Below are 17919 nucleotides of genomic sequence, written 5' to 3'. Positions count from 1 at the left end.
GGAGGGGGTGCGAGGACAGAGGCACATTTACACATATATGGTGGACATGCCCCATTGTAAAACAATATTGGCTAGAAATAGGAAGAGAAATGTTTAATGTCCACCCCAAGATACGCTGTATGTACAGACTTTAACTTTTGACGATCATGATTAATACGGCCAAGAGATATATTCCTTATAATTGGAAGAAAAACACATTACCAACACTACAGTTTTGGAGAGGTAGAGTGACTATGCCCTTAAAACTAGAACAATATCATTACATCAGGATAGGCAAACTGGGGGAATTGCACGACATCTCCTTTATCTGGGAGGAATACCTACACTCTTTGACAGAAGATATTACCCACCTTACACCCCCACCTTGCAACCCAGATGCCTTATAGGAATTCTTAGCATATTTTAACAACACCTCGCAGGTTGATGTGGGATATACTTTATGATCTAGTTATTGCTTTGTAAAATATACTGGAGTGATGGGGGATGGGCCATGCATTGACATCTGTAAGAATACAACTTTATTCTGTAGCAATTTGGAACTAGAGGAGTTATATGATGTATGGATCTTAATACGATGTTATACTAGATTGCCAACGTTATTTTCTCTTTTCAAGGAAGATCCATAAGCTGTATATGTTTTAGTGACTGTATTATTGATGGTCATGATATGTAACATTTAAAAAACAAACAAAAAAAAAACACAAATATCTAAGCAATATACCCCCAAATAAAAAAAACGGATTGACAAATGTCTAAAACCGGTAAAAAAACCACTGTCAGCACCTTGCCACAGCTCTGCTGTGGCCCTACCTGCCCTTAGGGAACAATTCTGTGGGAATAAAGCTTCGATTGGGCCCCAGAAGAGTACCAGGACCTCTGGAGACTTGCTTGCTGCTTGCCTGCATCAACTAAGTGCACAACTGAGGTGCGAAAATAGGCCCCGCACCTCTCACTCGATGTAGCTGGGACCTACACAAAAACCTTATTTTGAAAGCCATGTGGGTTATAAAAACCCTTAAATAAGCCAAGTGTACCCTCAGACATATGTCCCATAAAACACAAACGTTTGCCCGATATATTATACACAAACTGAGTGCCCATAAGATTATGAAAATTAGTAGTGAGAGACAGCACCTTTTCAATCAGGGGCACAGGAAAGGGTTAGCCAAACCCCAATGTCAATCTCAAAAAGGTAATTTTCCAGCCTCCAATAGATTTTTAAAAGACCTTTATTAGTTTCTTACAGGGTCCATTATAACAACGACGTTTCAAACCTATACCAGGTTCTTAATCATGTTTATAGAATAGTGTACAGGTGTGTCTTTTATACCTGTCCTTTTCCTATAAGATTGCACAACAGTGCCATCATGTGGTCAAAATTTAAAATTACAAGTGATAAATAAAAATCTTCAGTTATTCAACTTCTTATACATCTCAAATTGAATTTTTAAGCTAATTGCTATCTTCTTCTTGATTTTTATGTGTGTTTATCACATGCAACATTAAAACCAAATGCTAATACATTTACAAATAAAACCTATACACATAAAAAATTCGGAATCAAATTTGCTACTACAGATAAATGCTACAATTATCAATTAAAAAAATAATGACCATTCAAATTCTTTATTCAGACCTTCAGGTATCATGGTATTTAATTTATTAATCCAAAACATCTCCCTTCTTTTAAGCAATTTGTCCCTGTCACCTCCCCTCCTGGGTCTGTCAACTTGCTCAATGACTTGAAATCTCAGTTGACTGATGTTATGACCCATGGAGAGGAAGTGACAGGAAACAGGAGCTTCTGTATTTTTATTTCTGATATTGGATTTGTGTTCAGTGATTCTTGTTCTTACCTCCCTACTAGTTTCACCTATGTAAATCCTGGCACACGGACATTTAATGAGGTATATAGAGTATGTACTTCTACATGTTAGATATTTTTTGATTGGATATTTGGTCCCCTTGATAGGGTGGAAAAATTCCTTCCCCTTTATTAAGGAACTACAGTGACTACAATGTAGGCAAGGATAACAACCTCTATTATCAGGTCCTATTGATGTTTGAATGCTTTTCTTTTTGCTACCTATATCTGCTCTTACCAGTAAATCTCTCAGGTTTTTAGTTTTTTTGTAAGCTACTATGGGTATGTTTTTGAAATCTTCAACTTGAGGATTGCATTCTCGAAGTATGTGCCAGTATTTATTAATAATATGTGATATTTTAGATCCTAAAGTATTGTATTGGGTTACAAAAATCATTCTGTTTTCTTTTGTTTTGTTTTTTGTGTTATAATCTTCCTTATTTTTAAAGTACTCTAATTGTTTTGTAATTAGTTCTTCTGGATATTCTCTTCTTTTGAATTTTTCTGCCATTTCTTTTAATCTTATATCACATTTCTTTTTGTCAGTCACTATTCTTTTCACTCTTTTAAATTGGCCTTGGGGTATGGCTTCTATTGTTTTTTTAGAGTGGAAGCTATCATATTGTAGTACTTTATTTTTGTCTGTGGGTTTCACATATAAGTCAGTTTTTAGGAAGCCTTGTTCTTTATATACAAAAGTGTCTAAGAATGCTACTCCTGTTTCCTCGGTATTGAGTGTGAATTTTAAACCTGTGACAGATGAGTTAAGATGTTCAACAAATTGCAATAGGCTACCAGTGTCACCCCACCATATGCCAAATATGTCATCCACAAATCTCCACCATGCTGCACCATATTGTAAAAATAATGGATTTGAGTATACAAATTTCTCTTCTATGTGGGACATAAAGATATTGGCATATGTTGGGGCGACACTGGAGCCCATCGCAGTACCCTGTTTTTGCAAATAAAAGGTGTCTTGGAATAGAAAGTAATTTTGATATAGGATAACAGACAATAAATCTGTCAGGAACTGTATTTCTTTCTCAGTGTATTTATTATTCACTTTTAATGTGTTTGTCACAGCCTCAATGCCGCTGGTGTGCTTTATAGAGGTATATAAGCTAGTGACATCTAGTGTATATAGAATGCATTTGTCTCCAATTTGTCCAATATCTTTTAATTTCTCAAGAAAATCATTAGTGTCTTTCAGGTAAGAAGATGTCTCTAACAAGAAGGGCTGTAACACTTTATCTAGGAAGATTGCAATTTTTGAAAAAATAGAATTAACTCCCGCCACTATTGGGCGGCCTGGGGGTTGAAATTTATCTTTATGTATTTTGGGTGAAGCATAGATTACAGGTCTTACTGGATTTTTTTCTATTAGGCACTCTTTAAATTCAGTAGTGATGATGCCATTCTTGACTGCTATATTGGTGATGTGCTCTATTTCTTTACTTATTTGTGTTGTGGGATCTCTAGTTAGGGCTTCATATACTGTGGTATCGTTTAATTGTCTTTGAATTTAATTTACATAGTCAGTTTTGTTTAGTAGCACTACTGCCCCGCCCTTATCTGCCTCCTTTATTATGATCTCTTTATTGTTTTTTAATTTGTTGATGGCATCTTGCTGTTTCTTATCAATTTGTACTAGTTCTCTCTTTTTATTTCTTTTTAGTAAGTTTTTTACTTCTTTTTGAACTAGTTTTGCAAATGTGGCTACACTGTATTGTGTTGGTGGGTTAAATTTACTCTTGCCTTTAATCCCATATGTCTTTGGATTATTAAATTTTGTATCCTTGTTGATACTATCCTTTTTCATTATTACAGGTGTTTCTGTCATACTTGTGAGTGTAGAGAAATGTACCTTGAGTTTCAGTTTTCTAAAAAATCTCTCTAAATCTTGTTCTATAACAAATTCATCATGCATATTAGATAAACAATACGATAAACCTTTATTTAAAATTTTGTGTTCTATTTCTGATAAGGTGTAATTAGAAATGTTATGGACTAAATCATCCTCTGTAGTTTCTATATTGTGATATGACTCAGTATTGCTTTTAACTATAGTGTTGCCATTAAACTTGGTAGATATTTTCTTAAGTTTTGAAGTGCTACTGTCTTCAGTGGTGTCCTTTGCTAAAGTGCTTTCTGCATCAAAAGTGCTATTCAAATTTAAAGTGCTAATATTGTTATCGGTATTAACCACTAATGTGTTCTCTAATTCTAAAGTGTCTGTGTCTTTAACAACATTACTTTCTAAAGTGTTTACATTGACTGGATCGGAAGTGCTATCTTCATTGTGAATAATTTTAACATTCAAAAACCTTTTGTTTGTGCTGGTGCTTAAGTTACCATTGTGAATATTTAAGCGATACTCAGAGTCTTTAATCATATCATACATTTCATTGGACTGTCCATCATTTTTTTGGTGAATTGTCTCTTTAGAATGTCTATACACCGTATGTTTAGGTACATTTACTTTACCCATATTGCTTGTGTGTTCATGTGTCATTTTCTTACTGTGCCTTGTTCGTTCCTTGTATGCAGCTTGGAGAATGTTTCCTTGGTTCTCGAGTGCCATTTCACCGATATTTTCTTTTTGTTGGGGAGGTTCTGTCTATCGACAACGTCTGCTTCATTTGATGTGCCTGGTGGTTCTACCTCGCTACTCAGTAGCGGTATTGCCCCCGCTGGTGTCCTTTCGTCCGTCGGGCTCTCTGGCGCTCCGGTTGTGACGTCGAATAGTATGCGCCTCTTCCGATGCTTGCGCCCGGCGCGGTGTGATCTACGTCTGAATCCTCGGTTAAAAAACCGGCAGACGATTCTGAACCACTACCGCTGATGTCTTCCTGAGCCGGGCGTTTTCTGGCTTCTCTCCTTCGGTCTTTAATTTCAGCATTAGGAGGTCTTTGATTGCTGCTTCTCTGGCGCCACTTATAGACGTTACCTGATGAATAATCTTGTTCATCTCGTATGAATTTGGATCTTTTGCGGCTCTCCAGTTGTTTCCGGTAATCTTGTGTCGATTTCTCCACCTCTTTGATAAGTTTGTTGTATTCATCTAAAGATATATTGTGAATGAGTTGTTCTTTCTGTTCACTTATGATTTCTTTATATTTATTAATTTCTCTTTGTGCATATTCGACAGTCCATGTAATTAGATCATATGAACATTTGTTGAGAATACTTTCAAATTTCTCACAATAATCTTTTTTGTCTGAAAAGAGTGTTGGGCAGGTAGACATCCTCAATCCTCTGGGTATCCTTTGAACTTTATGATATTCACTCAATGTTATGGCATGCAATTCTAAAACCATTCTCCTTTTGTTGTTTTTTTCAAAATTTCTGCTTGTTGCTTCCCCAGATGTAATCTGTAAAAAGTCTCTATTACCAGATACTGTAGCATATATCTGTTGAGCTGATTCCTCATCATAAGCAAATGTTTTGGGAACCACTTCAGTTGTCTTCTCAACGTTTTTATCAGCCATTATGCTTGATTTTTCTTTTGTAGATGCAGGTACTCTCCAGGCTCCAAAGTGATATGAAAATTAGTAGTGAGAGACAGCACCTTTTCAATCAGGGGCACAGGAAAGGGTTAGCCAAACCCCAATGTCAATCTCAAAAAGGTAATTTTCCAGCCTCCAATAGATTTTTAAAAGACCTTTATTAGTTTCTTACAGGGTCCATTATAACAACGACGTTTCAAACCTATACCAGGTTCTTAATCATGTTTATAGAATAGTGTACAGGTGTGTCTTTTATACCTGTCCTTTTCCTATAAGATTGCACAACAGTGCCATCATGTGGTCAAAATTTAAAATTACAAGTGATAAATAAAAATCTTCAGTTATTCAACTTCTTATACATCTCAAATTGAATTTTTAAGCTAATTGCTATCTTCTTCTTGATTTTTATGTGTGTTTATCACATGCAACATTAAAACCAAATGTTAATACATTTACAAATAAAACCTATACACATAAAAAATTCGGAATCAAATTTGCTACTACAGATAAATGCTACAATTATCAATTAAAAAAATAATGACCATTCAAATTCTTTATTCAGACCTTCAGGTATCATGGTATTTAATTTATTAATCCAAAACATCTCCCTTCTTTTAAGCAATTGGTCCCTGTCACCTCCCCTCCTGGGTCTGTCAACTTGCTCAATGACTTGAAATCTCAGTTGACTGATGTTATGACCCATGGAGAGGAAGTGACAGGAAACAGGAGCTTCTGTATTTTTATTTCTGATATTGGATTTGTGTTCAGTGATTCCACATAGAAGAGAAATTTGTATACTCAAATCCATTATTTTTACAATATGGTGCAGCATGGTGGAGATTTGTGGATGACATATTTGGCATATGGTGGGGTGACACTGGTAGCCTATTGCAATTTGTTGAACATCTTAACTCATCTGTCACAGGTTTAAAATTCACACTCAATACCGAGGAAACAGGAGTAGCATTCTTAGACACTTTTGTATATAAAGAACAAGGCTTCCTAAAAACTGACTTATATGTGAAACCCACAGACAAAAATAAAGTACTACAATATGATAGCTTCCACTCTAAAAAAACAATAGAAGCCATACCCCAAGGCCAATTTAAAAGAGTGAAAAGAATAGTGACTGACAAAAAGAAATGTGATATAAGATTAAAAGAAATGGCAGAAAAATTCAAAAGAAGAGGATATCCAGAAGAACTAATTACAAAACAATTAGAGTACTTTAAAAATAAGGAAGATTATAACACAAAAAACAAAACAAAAGAAAACAGAATGATTTTTGTAACCCAATACAATACTTTAGGATCTAAAATATCACATATTATTAATAAATACTGGCACATACTTCGAGAATGCAATCCTCAAGTTGAAGATTTCAAAAACATACCCATAGTAGCTTACAAAAAAACTAAAAACCTGAGAGATTTACTGGTAAGAGCAGATATAGGTAGCAAAAAGAAAAGCATTCAAACATCAATAGGACCTGATAATAGAGGTTGTTATCCTTGCCTACATTGTAGTCACTGTAGTTCCTTAATAAAGGGGAAGGAATTTTTCCACCCTATCAAGGGGACCAAATATCCAATCAAAAAATATCTAACATGTAGAAGTACATACTCTATATACCTCATTAAATGTCCGTGTGCCAGGATTTATATAGGTGAAACTAGCAGGGAGGTAAGAACAAGAATCACTGAACACAAATCCAATATCAGAAATAAAAATACAGAAGCTCCTGTTTCCTGTCACTTCCTCTCCATGGGTCATAACATCAGTCAACTGAGATTTCAAGTCACTGAGCAAGTTGACAGACCCAGGAGGGGAGGTGACAGGGACCAATTGCTTAAAAGAAGGGAGATGTTTTGGATTAATAAATTAAATACCATGATACCTGAAGGTCTGAATAAAGAATTTGAATGGTCATTATTTTTTTAATTGATAATTGTAGCATTTATCTGTAGTAGCAAATTTGATTCCGAATTTTTTATGTGTATAGGTTTTATTTGTAAATGTATTAACATTTGGTTTTAATGTTGCATGTGATAAACACACATAAAAATCAAGAAGAAGATAGCAATTAGCTTAAAAATTCAATTTGAGATGTATAAGAAGTTGAATAACTGAAGATTTTTATTTATCACTTGTAATTTTAAATTTTGACCACATGATGGCACTGTTGTGCAATCTTATAGGAAAAGGACAGGTATAAAAGACACACCTGTACACTATTCTATAAACATGATTAAGAACCTGGTATAGGTTTGAAACGTCGTTGTTATAATGGACCCTGTAAGAAACTAATAAAGGTCTTTTAAAAATCTATTGGAGGCTGGAAAATTACCTTTTTGCCCATAAGATTAGCCCTGTATGCAAGCTAGTAATGCCGCTTATATAACTAGGATTACTGCTTACCCTTCCCATAATGGGGATACTGTCAGCCTTTCTGAGTTAACACAGTCTCTGCAGAAAAAATGACTGAACATACCTCATTGCTGTATAGCAAGAAAACGTTCCTCACACTGAAGTTTTCCTGTACTCCTCAGCTTCTGTGGGAACAGCAGTGGACCTTAGTTACAAATGCTAAGATCATCATCCTCCAGGCAGAAATCTTCATCTATGTCCTGCCTGAGAGCAAATAGTACAACACCGGTACCATTTAAAAATAACAAACTCTTGATTGAAGATAAAATAAAAACTAACAGTTTAACACCTCTTCTCTTTACCCTTCCTGCTTAGAGCCAGCAAAGAGAATGAGTAGGGGGTGGAGTTAAGGGGGGAGCTATATATAGGCTTACCATAATTTTTAGAGGTGAAACAGGGACCACCTGGCGTGGTGCCAGTGGGGGTGTGGTCAAGGGGGTGTGACGATTACCGACTGGAGCTAATTTTAAAAAAACCCTCACAAATGCGTAATTTAATCTCTTTAAAAATAGGCTTCGACTGGAATAGAAGGTATCAATAAGTGGCACTAGATCATTCAGTTATATGAAAGTAGTTAGGGTAGAAAAAGTAAGAAATTAAAGCAGAAACTACTCAGAGATGGTGAAAATATGGCAATGCAAATTATTATTTCTACATATATAAAGGAATTATATAATATTTACCATTATACATGTTGGCATCTGTGTTTGCAGTGTTAATTATCATTAGTATGACCAATGCAACAGCATGGTGCACATAAGGAGACACATATAGGCCCTGCAATTGTACTGGGATGGAGATAGATACTGTGATATGGAAGCATTATACTACTGGTCTGTGTTCATGACCAGATTTTAGTAATAAAACTGAATGAACAGTCAGTAGTTTAAGAGCAGGGGCAGAATGCTCATTGATGGGAGGCTACTGCTTGACCAGTCTGGGGCATAACTAAAGAAACCCTAGGCCCCATAGCAAAATGTAAAAATCGAGCTCCTCCTTTACACCCTTTCCTTTTATTTTTCACCCATATAAAAGAGTAGTCATTTGATCTGTTGCACTTGAATGCTTCGTTTGGGGGGACAACAAAGGCTAATTTTTAAATCTCTATTTAACCTCTTTGCATCTGCTGTATAATAGAGAAGAGACAGAAAAAGATGAGTGTGGCTTCCAATCGGAGGGTTGTGTGGTACTTGCAATTAATTTTGCGTTTTAAGGGGGCATTCAAGGACGTACACAGTATAGCATTTTGTGATAATACCGCCCATGTCAGCTATACTAGCCAATTGCAATCAGAATGTAAAAAAACAGCTTTTGCATTGCCAGTATTTGTAATCCCGGCACCGACTGGGACAGAATGAACAATCGAGTGGGACACTGGGACAGTGCCTCCAAACAGGGACAATCCCAGTCAAACTGGGACTTCTAGTAAACCTAGCTATATAGACAGCTCTGCTGTGGTGCTCTCTTTGCTACTTCCTGTTAGGAAGGACAATATCCCACAAGTAAGGATGAAACCGTGGACTCTGTACATCTTGCAAAAGAAATAAAAATGTGTGCTTTAGGGGGATTTTGGTGGGTGGGCGAACAAGCAGAAGGTCACAACTCAAACAATCCATGTTTCTGGAAAACAGCAGGCAAAGGTATCCCATCCTTACCTAAAGATTGCCCTGTGCCACTGAACATGTTTAGGAAATGTAATATTTGTTTAATAGTTATACTGTATATGCAGCCTTGATAATATATTGGCAGGAAGTTGGCCATTACTACTCTAGAAAAGTTTTCACAAACTCTAACCGTTTGGAATGAGACCTATATATACTTGCACCACTGCGCATTAGAAATAACAATGTTTGTCCCTTTTATATTTAAGAACTAACGTCATTTCGTGTGCCCCCCCCCTTCTTTTCTATCACGTAGGTTGCAAATAGCGCTTTGCTAATTAATTTTCCTCTTCTTTTTTTTTTACCCGTATTACAGTGTAATAAAGTAGAGAATGTAAACACAAGGACTAGTTGAAAATAAAAAAAGTTGCTAAAAGTATATCAGCGTCCTACATAGTCACGGCTTTGCTAGGAACCTTTGTGCACTGTGTGTTTCCTCCGGAATGTTTTAATTCTGTGCGACCTTCTAAAGATGGCGTCCTATTACAGCGTGTTGTAGTGGGAAGGTTGTACCTCTATGTTAAACTGGCTTTAGCAATATGGGTTTGTGTAGTCCTGTTCGGAGAGGGCTACTCTACGGGGAACATGTATGTACTGCTCCTGGTATCCGTGCCTGGAAAGGGAAGATAGACTCTGGAATTAGAGCATATACAGTAGAAGAGGATACCGGGTTTATGCATGTGAAGGAGGCCAATGGTTGGGCTAGTACTAGAATCTCAGTGGGAGTATTTATGAGAGCTCACCGAGATGATACATGTGATATTGCTTGTAATAAAGACAATTATGCTGTTGATGAAAAAACGACTACCGAAGGAAGAGTTAGAGGAAATCAAAAGTACATGAAAGGGATATGGTGTCCTTATACACAAACACAGAGACTCAAAGCTTGGATTTGTGGCATTAATCCACATAGTACATTATGGGGGATTTTGAGCACAAAAGACAGATATGTAATACCTAACCATAGAGAACCCCCTTTGGTGTTTGTGTGTATGAAAAGTAACATATTTAGGCCAGTAATGGACAATCGTAGTTCTCTGATCTTTATCCATAACCTGCAAGCAAAAAGTAAATGGTGCTTTCCTGTAAGGTTTTACTCTCATTACAACCAAGCATCATGTAAGGAAGATACTCACTTTGATGTAGTTGGGAAGTTCAGAGGCCCCTGGAATGTAATGTTTTTTGGAACAGATGATTTTGCAACACAGTCTCTTAAAATTCTGAATAAATACAGGTAAATTGATAATAGAGCTTATATAAAAAAATTATCTCCACCTTTAGGTAGAGCGTGGTTATTTGAAACAAATGGCATTCTATTTTAGTACTAATAACAATCAGTACCCCCTGCTGGTGTTCTCTTCATTCCAAGCTGCCAATCACCTTTGCCTTTCTATTTGGTACCAACTGTCTAGCCTAACAGGGGAGTGCCACTTAGAACAAGTTGATGTATACTGGCACTATTAACATTTCCCCTTGCTGCAATTAGCATTTGAAAATGCGCGTTAACTGTATATCTGATGGGAGAGTCTAATCAACTGATTAGAAAAACACATGCATTCAGCTAATTAGAGCTTATATTTTTCAAACATTATGTCTGCTTGAAATTGTTTGTGGCTGTTAGAATGTTTGACTGGAAAATATCACATGAACATGTAAAAAAAGATATTTTGCTTAAAAATTTGGAATATCCAATCAGGATGTTTGTCCCAGGGCTTGCAAGGGACAGTGCTTGTTATATGTGCAGGCACATTCACTTTATTAACTTCAGTTTAAGAAAGTTTACTATGAAAACTTGCAAGATTGGTGAAATCCCATGAGATCACAGTAAAAATAGTAGCTGGAGAATAACTTCTCACAGAGCACTTACTCTGGTGATTTAAATACATTTTGGGGTAAAATATTATCCTTCTTTACATATAGATAATCATATTTTATAGTCAACTTTTTACAGATATTCTGCATAATTTTCCTCAGTATGTTAAAGGATATTACATTTCTGACAGCAGAAACCATTAAAACTCACTCTGTATCACTCTTAATTTACTTTAATACTCATTGTATTTAAGCACTTTTACTGTCCAATATAAATGTAAACAGTATTGTGCAGTCATTTTAAGGCATGAATGGCCACATATACTGCTATCTGGGTAATAATGGCTTCCGTAGTTTATGGGACAAGGCAGATAAACTGCACTATATGGCTACAAATGTGTAAATACCTCTACTAATTCAGGTGTTTCTGCCACACCTATTGTTAACAGGTGCATAAAATCCAGCACATAGCCATGAAATCTCCATCGACAAACATTGTCAGTGCAATGGGTTGTAATTGAAGAGCTCAGTGACTTTGACATAGGATGCTACATTTGCCACATGTTAGCTTGTGAAATTTTTACCCTACTAGATTTGCCCTGGTCAGCTGTGTTATTATTGGGAATTGGAAGGGTCTAGGATCAACAACAGATTACTCAAACTCAGAGTTGGGCTGCCAAGTTCTGAAGCTTGTAGTGTGTGAAAATCACTTATCTGTTGCATCACTCACTACAGAGTTCCAGACTGTCTCTTAACTAGAGATGGTAAGGCCTTGAAAAAAGAAAACGTAAAGATTTTTTTTCCCAAAGCAGTTTTTTTTCCACCTGGAAAAATTGGAGTACGGAATGTTCTTTTACAATGAAAATATGTTCATAGTTTTTCATATATTTAAACCTGCAGTATTATTTCTAAAATCTATATAACATGAACACTTATGAAAGACTTATATTTATATAAAGTCTCAAATCATTGCACTTCCTGTACCCTGCAAATCCTGGAATATAATCCAAATACTGAGGATGCAATTCTCAAATAGAGAGGTACTGCAGGGAAAAAGGTTTGTTTATTTTGCTTGTGAGCTCCATCTTGTTGGTATAGTTGATTACGTTGTTGCTGTCCTCTCAGTCCTTAAAGTGATAGTAAACTTTCATGAATAAGTGCCAGGTTTTTAAAAATACTATTAAAAACAGGGGCACTTTCATTCATTAAACTTTTTACATTGCAGCGTATTTTTAAAAATATTTACCTTTTTTTCAGCAAAGCCAGATCGGTGATCCTGCGCCTCATGCTGTACTTAGCACAGCAATGACGAATCCGGCTTCCTCCAATTGTGGCGTGGCCTCACAAGATGGACGTTCAGGGGTGGACGCCATGATTGGAGGAAGACTATTTCGTCATTGCTGACGTAAGTACAGAGGAGCTGCGGTCGGGGGATCGCTGATCCGGCTTTGCTGAAGAAAAAGGTAAGTATTTTTAAAAATATGCTGCAATGTAAAGTTTCATGAATAAAAGTGATCTGTTTTTAAAAACCGGGCAGTCAATCATGAAAGATTCACTTTAGTTATTCCTCTGAATTTTGAAAATGTAACCATATTTTAACTGCATTAGTTTGTCGTAATAAGCTTTTATCTGATAACTTGATTCCTACTAATGTTCTGCTCCACCATCACAGCATAGGTTTTACCTGCGATCTGACCACTACATTTTTTTTTTCTTCTTCTCATCCTCTCAGTAAAATGGTGAGACCAACATTCAGCATTTGGAAACATTTCCACTGTGCAATTTATTTTGAGGGAAAAAACCCTGCAATTTAGAAATACTGTCAAAAGAAATATAGTTTTTCAAATGCTACCAGGATGACAAAACATATCCTTGTATGCTAGCAGTGTCCTACAGACATTAAAAATTACTTCATGGAATTAAATGAAGAGGGATAAAGCAAAGAAAGTGCAATTAGCTTTTCCCTCCAATGTTCCCATTCCAGAAACAGTATTTCTGCCCCTTCTGTACAAGCTGCATCATCTTTAAAGTGATGGTAAACTCTCCCCTTTATAAAATCAGATCTGGAATGTAAGCACTATTTTAGATGGGGTTGTATTCATCATGTGCAATGAAGATGCACTATAACTTAGTTATTAATATAGATATGAAATTCAAATACCCCACGTTACACCACTGACTTCAAAAGTCAATTTTCCTGTCAGCTAAATGATTGAATTACTCTCCAATCAATGCTCTAGCTACAACAAAAGTGCCATATGGGGAGAGCGCTGATTGGACAACAATTCAATCTTTAGCTCACAGAAAAGTTTACTTTTGAAGTGGGCGGAGGAGCATGCAGTATTTGCATTTCATATCTATATTAATAACTAAGTTATACTGCATCTTCATTACAGCTAATGAATTAAACTTCATCTAAAATAGCGCTTACATTCCAGATCTGATTTTATAAAGGGGAGAGTTTACCATCACTTTAAGTAAGCAAGCGTTGTAAACAGCTGCCTTTAAAAATACACGCTATCTTAATTTATAGATTGGAGAACATCTGAAAATCAGGAGAAAGTTGATCAAGCTCTTGCAAGAGCAATATATATTTTTCTGTTATCGGTCGCCCAATCAGATTCTTCTTACAGGGAAGCATTGGTATCCAGGGGGGCATTCCCATCCTGTTTTATTAAAGTGCATTCTCATAAAATAGGCACTTTAACAAAACAGGAGTAAGGGGGACCTCCTAAACACACCTAAAGAATGTCTCTTTTATGGAAATTAGTGTTTTCACTCTGTTTGGTACTATGAATCAGTGGGAGGATTAAAGACAAAATAATGTTCTTAGTTTTGTTATGATGTTGGTTTCTTTGTTTTTGTTTGGGAGGGGAGGGGCTTGCCTGTTTACATGTACTGGCAAAGATGTTCCTAATAGTTCACATGCTTTTAGCATATCAGGTCCTTGTAGCTTTTGAAATAATTTTTTTTAGTTTATTTCATAAATAAGCTGTACTTTCATTTAAAAAATGTTTTATACACGTTGCATTTAATGTTCCAAATGTAACAAATTAACTTTCAGTTTGTAAGAGTACTTCGCTCCTGCATTTTGTTTTCTCTCAAATTTTTCAGGAAAGTTTTTTTTTTTTTCCGTTTTTTTTAAATATTTTTTTTTAAATCTCTACTCTGGACACAACATCAGCAAGAGACCTGTGCGTCAGTAGCTTTATAAAATGGGTTTCTAATTCTAAGCTGCTCTACAGAAGCTTCATATCAACTCTGTAGCAGTGTAAACATATTCTCTGGAGTGATGACTTACTCTTCACTATCTGAGACAAAAAGAGAAAGGGCGCCTCCTAGTGTAGCCAATATAGAACTGGACAGATATAATCAGATATAAATTTTATACTTACAAATTGTGAAGGCAAAGATAATGCCAAGGTGAACGCTCTGGGAACTCAGCAGTGTCCCAGTTGACTGTGCAGCAGATGGCAGGGCAGCTCCTCCTGTTAAATTGTTATGGCAATCTGTAGAAATGGAAGATATATAGAGGGCGACTCCTAGTGCAGATCAGTTAGCTTTAAATTCTCCCACTAACAACTCCCCTTGGAAGAATACTCACACAGTGGGAAGCACACTATAGTGCTAATTCAGTCTGCTGGGTATATTGCAGTGGCCCAGCGCACATATACACTCTGGTAATGAATAGTTCCAAGGTTTTTTGCAGGATGTTCCAATAAAACAACAGGAGACTTCAGTGGATAAAAGGAACTTTATAAAAATCAATGAATCATATAAAAACAGTCAGTAAAACACGCTACGCGTTTCTCAGAGTTAACCACTCTGTTTTCCTCTGTTTTTATAAAGTTCCTTTTATCCTCTGAAGTCTCCTGTTGTTTTATTGGAACATCCTGCAAAAAACCTTGGAACTGTTCATTACCAGAGTGTATATGTGCGCTAGGCCACTGCAATATACCCAGCAGATTGAATTAGCACTATAATGTGCTTCCCACTGTGTGAGTATTCTTCCAAGGGGAGTTGTTAGTGGGAGAATTTAAAGCTAACTGATCTGCACTAGGAGTCACCCTCTATATATCTTCCAACTCTTCACTATCTGATGGTCTTATAGAAGAATCTGGGTGTGGCAGATGCCAGGGGAATGCAACCTTACAGAATGCATAGTGCCTACTGTAAAGTTTGGTGGAGGAGGGATTAATTACCTGGGGCTGTTTTGTCATGGTTTTGGGCAGGCCCCTTTAGTTCTATTGAAGGATCATCTTAATGCTACAGGATACAAAGACATTTTAAACAATTGGGGCTTCTAACTTTATGGGAACAGTTTGGGGAAGGCCCTTTCCCGTTCCAGCACGACTGTGCATAAAGTGAGGTCCACGAAGACCTGGTTTGACAAGTTTGGTGTAGAGGAACATGAATGACCCCAATGAACCCGTTTGGGATGATTTAGAACGCTAATTGTGAGCCAGGCCTTCTCATCCAATATTAGTGGCTGACTTCACAAATGCACTTTTGGTTGAATGGGTGCAAGTTCTTACAAACTCCAATATCTTGTGGAAAGCCAAAGGAAGGGTGGGGACTATCTCCTACATACCAGAGTACATAGTGCCTATTGTAAAATTTGATGGAGGAGGGATAATAGTCTGGAGCTGTTTTTTCCCCCAAAGTTTTTGGCCTAGGCTCCTTAGTTCCAGTGAAGGGTCATCTTAATGATACAGGATACAAATATATTTTAGACAATTGGGGCTTTTAACTTTGTGGCAACAGTTTGGGGAAGGCCCTTTCCTGTTACAGCATGACTGGTACCCCTTGTGCACAAAGCAAGTTCCATGAAGACCTAGTTTAATAAGTTTGGTGTGGAGGAAATAGAGTGGCCTGCACAGAGCCTTGAACTTAACCCTATTGAAATCCTTTGGGATAAATTGGAACACTGATTGCGAGCCAGAGCTTCTCTTCCAACTAGAGCTGTAACAACTAATAAATAATAATTGATTATGAAAATAGTTGTCAACGAATCTCATAATCGATTATTTGGTCTGTAGCACACAGCACCAGCAGCTTCACTCCGATAAACTCCTGCACATGGTATTGTGTTGCGGTTATGTCCTTAGCCTAAAGGACGTCTACAGAAGTTTACATTTCACTTTTTCAGGACAGTATAAGTTTTTATTTTTAAGTTAACTGCTAATGGCTTATATGCAACACAGAACTAATAGCAGTCGTCATATGGATTGTTTGTATTAAATCAGGTGACTTGGGACTAAGCTTTGCGTGATATAGTGGCAAAATGATTTACACCTAGCCCTAGATTGATGGGAGTTATTTGAATTGATATGCACTATTTATCCGTTTGCACAATTATTAGCTGATTGCTTGCTATTGCTGATTATATGTACTGTATAGATACATGTGTAAAGCTTTGTCCTGTTATTGATATATAGTGCTTAGTGCTTTTGACTTTTTTCAATTGTTTTATTTTTTTATTTTTTAAGTATTTATTTGTTTTTAAGAGTGGACTAGATCAATTTATTTTCCCCTAAACCTTTAGCTGGTTATTTACCTTTGCATATAGATATTTAAAATATTTTTATATTTTATTTATATATATTCTATAGCTTGCAAAAAGAGTCAGTCTCAGCCAGGAGCATGTGGACATCTTGAAATTTTTGCATTTCAATGCAAAGTTTCTGAAAGAATGAATAACAGAATGTTATAAACAGTGATAGTCTACTTCTTCTAATTCTACCTCTTTCTAGTTCTATGCTTTTCAAACAGTTTGTGGTTTTTGTTTTGCTTAATGTGTTCTGCTGCTTAAAATTTGGACAAACCATTGTATTAATGTAAAGTTTTAGGGACTAATTTATTATTTGTCAAGCAGACATGATTCTCTATTTCTGGTGAAATGCTTGTGAAATGCCGTCCCCTGATTACTGGTGGGCTATCGGCCGCTAGCAGGGGCTGTCAATCATCCCGATCTTATCGGGATGGTTTCAATCCACAACACAGGTTAGGGAGCACCGGCCTTACGACACTGCTTCTTAACTTTCTTTCAGGTTCGGGGCTTCCGAAGCAGTATCCGCTGCTTGATAAATGGAGCCCTTAGTCTGAAGTTTTATATTTGCAACGTTCAGTATGTGGATTTTATTTTAAATACATGGAAAAAAAATATAGTTTTTTTTTGTTATTCTTTTTTAGATTAGTCGATCGAAAAAATAATCGGCTGATTAATCGATTATGAAAATAATTGTCGCAGCCCTACTTCTAACATCAGTGCCTGACTTCACAATTGCTCTTTTTGCTGACTGGGCACAAATTCCCACAGACACACTCCAAAATCCTTCCTAGAAGAGTTGCATCTGTTACAGCCGCAAAAGGGGCATCTCCCTTAGTAATGCACATGGTTTTGGAATGAGATGTCCAACAAGCACATAAAGGTGTGATGGTTAGTCGTACACTTTTTGCCATATAGTTTACCTTCTAATATTTATTATTGAATAAATACATTTTATATCTACTACTTTTATTTTAGTCATTGATCACCTAATTAACAGCTTACATACAGTGTACCCATTTGTCTTCAGCATTTGCTTGTAGGTACATTTTACTAGTTTTGCTTTTAACACAAGTTCTTGCAATATATTTAGTTTTG

General features: G+C 36.4%; 1 protein-coding gene across 1 annotated transcript; it reads left to right on the top strand.

Moving 5' to 3' along the window:
* Positions 1 to 9795: 9795 nt before the first annotated feature.
* Positions 9796 to 17699, top strand: LOC128663312 (uncharacterized). The gene is made up of 2 exons (XM_053717581.1): positions 9796 to 10695; positions 17466 to 17699. The coding sequence occupies exons 1-2, from the start codon at positions 10001 to 10003 to the stop codon at positions 17506 to 17508; spliced, it is 738 nt and encodes a 245-aa protein (XP_053573556.1). The 5' UTR covers positions 9796 to 10000; the 3' UTR covers positions 17509 to 17699.
* Positions 17700 to 17919: the final 220 nt, after the last annotated feature.

The sequence above is a fragment of the Bombina bombina genome, chromosome 6 (assembly GCF_027579735.1).
Source record: "Bombina bombina isolate aBomBom1 chromosome 6, aBomBom1.pri, whole genome shotgun sequence".
In the NCBI taxonomy this organism is placed as follows: Eukaryota; Metazoa; Chordata; class Amphibia; order Anura; family Bombinatoridae; genus Bombina; species Bombina bombina.
Note: the sequence above shows the minus strand (reverse complement) of the source record. Positions and strands in the feature narration are given on the sequence as shown.

What these genes read in the sequence shown, in the direction of transcription:
- LOC128663312 (XM_053717581.1), top strand. Translation starts at nt 10,001, where the DNA reads ATGGGTTTGTGTAGTCCTGTTCGGAGAGGGCTACTCTACGGGGAACAT. An exon ending in AAAATTCTGAATAAATACAG is followed by an intron (nt 10,696 to 17,465) that starts GTAAATTGATAA and finishes ATTCTTTTTTAG; the next exon opens with ATTAGTCGATCGAAAAAATA.